The sequence below is a fragment of the Branchiostoma belcheri genome, unplaced genomic scaffold, assembly GCF_001625305.1.
Source record: "Branchiostoma belcheri isolate BF01 breed outbred unplaced genomic scaffold, Haploidv18h27 scaffold5, whole genome shotgun sequence".
Classification (NCBI taxonomy): Eukaryota; Metazoa; Chordata; class Leptocardii; order Amphioxiformes; family Branchiostomatidae; genus Branchiostoma; species Branchiostoma belcheri.
In genome coordinates this window covers 5,724,955-5,728,305 of record NW_017804131.1, presented here as the reverse complement: position 1 = coordinate 5,728,305, position 3,351 = coordinate 5,724,955, and the positions used below count along the sequence as shown (strand labels likewise).

At 42.4% G+C, this 3,351-nt stretch overlaps 1 protein-coding gene across 1 annotated transcript; it reads right to left on the bottom strand.

The window, feature by feature from the left end:
• Nucleotides 1-437: 437 nt before the first annotated feature.
• Nucleotides 438-2,371, bottom strand: LOC109480121 (histamine N-methyltransferase-like). Its single transcript, XM_019782278.1, has 5 exons — nucleotides 2,316-2,371; nucleotides 1,994-2,194; nucleotides 1,782-1,882; nucleotides 1,114-1,334; nucleotides 438-969 (listed from the first exon to the last, which is right to left on the bottom strand). The coding sequence occupies exons 2-5, from the start codon at nucleotides 2,181-2,183 to the stop codon at nucleotides 567-569; spliced, it is 915 nt and encodes a 304-aa protein (XP_019637837.1). The 5' UTR covers nucleotides 2,184-2,194; nucleotides 2,316-2,371; the 3' UTR covers nucleotides 438-566.
• Nucleotides 2,372-3,351: the final 980 nt, after the last annotated feature.

Here is a 3,351-nt window from a genome sequence, read left to right as displayed (position 1 = left end):
GTGTACATAGATGATAAACCGTTACATCACATTTATCAATTTCTGTCTGTTTGAACAAATCTTTCACTTAATTACCGTGACAAATTGTCTGTCTGATACCTTCACAGTAATGGCAAAAGATACAACTTGAAGGGCATCGTAATCATAGGATAGAATTAAAGACATTCTGTCATTACTTAGTAATATTACTGTTTTTGCACTATAATCTACAATGCGAGAGGTACATGAACATCGATTTGGAGAAAATACAGTGTCATCGCATCATTAATAGTACAAGTTTGGTACGTATGGCAGTGTATGGAAAGGGCCGGTGACGTTTTTAACTTCAATAACGAATCTTTATTTGCATGTTCATGCCCATGGGGCTAAATGCATACATCAGAATGTGATGTTACATGTACATCATACTGAGTAACATGATACATAGGATACAAGGATAACAGAATAACGTAAAAGTCTTAACAACTACTAGAGAATAAACTAATCAAGGTCTTCAATGCAAAATTCAATGCCACACTAGAATACCAAAGGCCAAAAGATTTTTTCTTACACGTGGACAGACTTGTTTACTTCTGTGTACTTTTACGGGCGATGATAGCTGCGTTAGCCGTACTGAAAAGGATCTTATCATCCACGGACGACGAATTACGCAGAAAAAACTCCAGGACTTTCGACCTCATCTCGGGGTGTGCGGAGACATTCGACGTTTGCGTCAAGAAGTCGAGAATCAGTCTTCCCGCCTCCGAATGCTCCTTGAAGCACTCCGCCACGTTGACGTACTGCTCCTGCTCTTTGATGACGCAATTGATGCCCAGGGATTGTAGCGAACGGCTGACGTCACCAGAAGAGCGAAGTGACGTCCTCAGACGATCGTTTCCATGTGGAAACCAGTTCCATGTTTCATGGTAGAGTTTCCCCATGCCTCTTTTGTCTGGAAATATACATACGTTAGGTGTTTTGTGCTCAGAACTGTTAACAAGCAGATCTACTTCATTTAACCGCACCGCTATGGAAATTAACCTTCTCGTTGACTGACTCTCTTGGCCAATTATTCTTCCCTTTCTTAATAAATTCTACTATCCGTACCCCATGGTAAGGCCTGTTGGAGGCCACAACATACCCGTAAGAAGAAAGGCAAACAAGTGGCCTCCCTCGGCCAGTTGTTCCCACATGTTCCGCAAGGTGGCGTGGTGGTCCTCCACAAAGTACAGAACGTGCACGGCGTGGGCAAGGTCGAACTTCTTGCCATCGTTGTCAGAGAAGTACTCTTCCTCTGTCTGTTGGCGCCAGTCAAACTTCACTGCACCGAGGCTCGTGTCATGTTGTACCATTGCCTAGAGGATTATATTATACATCATGTCTTTCATCAGAAAGCTCCCTTCATGATACAAAAAAAAAAAAAGAACAAGAGGGCTTTCCGTTTCCGTTGCAGGATAAAAAGATATTCTATCTGATATTTGTAATGTAAAACTGTTGGTGTCGCCTTTGAAGGGTATGAATTAAACCTAGACGTGTTAAAAAAAACACGGAATATCCCAAGTGGGATGCCAATTAAGCGGCGTCGCAGCCCTAGGCTTAGCCTCTACCAGGCTTCGGGAGGCGGCTGCAAAGAGTAGAAATTTGGCAAATAGAGAGATAACATGCCAATGGAGTTGGTCTGCGGGAACGGCAAACTGTTCTTCCATCAGACCAACTCCCCTGGCATGCTATCTCTCTATTTGACCGATTTCTACTCTTTCCAGCCGCCTCCCGAAGCCTGGTAGAGGCTACCCTAGGCCTACCTTAAAATCCTTCAGCATTTCTCCCGACGGTTCCACGACTCTGTTGTACACGCTGCTTTGCCTTTGCAGGATTTTCCTCAAGATAGCGCTGTCAACCTCTCCTTTAAAATGATTAAACAAGAGGTATGTTTCTAGGGTACAGTGTGGCTGTTAAATTGACACGAAAGCATAACCTTTTTTGGCGAAGGTAATTATTTGTATACGTTTCTCACCTGATCCACTCCCAATACTGAGTACACGGACGGCGGCCCCCTCTTGGCGCGGAGTCGGTATTGGGATGTTGTCCTCCAAGAATTCCTCGTAGGCACGGGGACGTGTCGTCTGACACGCGCCTAGGAACGTCTTATATGCGACCTCCCATCGTACTGGCGAGTCCTTGATCAGCCTCCCGACTCTTAGCATTGTCCTCAGCACTAAATTGAGCATATACCGACTTTTGTCAGGGCTAAACCTCACATGTAAATAGGTAGTTTGATGGGCAGGGTGACAGACATACAAATGTGCAAAGACAAGCTTTTTAGCAATCTTACTCACCTTGAACGCGATGATTTCGTGGGAGGTGACACGCCAACCTTCTCTCAGCCGGGCGGACTTTGACCTAGTGCTGACGTCACGCGTGCGAAAGTCTCAGGGTCAAGCTAATGGGTGGTATTAGAGATCGTAGCATTTCTAACAGGTGTTAGAGATCGAAGTGCACATGTCTATCGCTAAATCATACTCCGTGTTTTTTCATTTTTAATAATTGCAGCGTAGAAAGCTATGAGGGACGACGAATATAGACCTCTTCTGTTGTCCACGGAAATTTCTAGACTTTTAAGAATTGTGAAGAGTAAATAGAGTGGTCATCTGTATTATACCATAATAGATTCATTTTTGTTTCTTTTTAATAATTTTGTAACAGTGGCAGGCCTTGATCATACAGGAGTCAAGAGGATCCACACAGGTTTCCAAGTTGATATCTGATGTCCTTGATGATGATGATGATGATGATGGACACAGAGCATCTTATTAGTCTATATAATATAAGTACATGTAACAACGTGAGGGGGGGGGGTTAAAGTGATGATTGCTATTTTCATAATTAATTTTAAAAGTCAGTTATACATGTACGTACTAATACTACAAAGGATTTATACTACATTGGACTTCTAACTACGTTGAATTTGTGGCTCTAATTTTTTACATGTTTTATCATTGTTGACAGGGTGCCCAATGTGTCATCATTAATAGTACTTGGTACGTATGGCAGTGTATGGAAAGAGCCAGTGACGTTTTGAACTTCAATAACGAATCTTTATTTGCATGTTCATGCCCATGGGGCTAAATGCATACATCGGAATGTGTTGTTACATGTACATCATTCTGAGTAACATGATACATAGGATACAAGGATAACAGAATAACGTAAAAGTCTTAACAGCTACTAGAGAATAAACTAATCAAGGTCTTGAATGCAAAATTCAATGCCACCCTAGAATACCAAAGGCCAAAAGAATTTTTCTTATCCGCAGACAGGTTTGTTTACTTCTGTGTACTTTTACGGGCGATGATAGCTGCGTTAGCTGTACTG

What these genes read in the sequence shown, in the direction of transcription:
- LOC109480121 (XM_019782278.1), bottom strand. Translation starts at nt 2,183, where the DNA reads ATGCTAAGAGTCGGGAGGCTGATCAAGGACTCGCCAGTACGATGGGAG. An exon ending in CAGTATTGGGAGTGGATCAG is followed by an intron (nt 1,883 to 1,993) that starts GTGAGAAACGTA and finishes ATCATTTTAAAG; the next exon opens with GAGAGGTTGACAGCGCTATC. An exon ending in AAATGCTGAAGGATTTTAAG is followed by an intron (nt 1,335 to 1,781) that starts GTAGGCCTAGGG and finishes ATAATCCTCTAG; the next exon opens with GCAATGGTACAACATGACAC.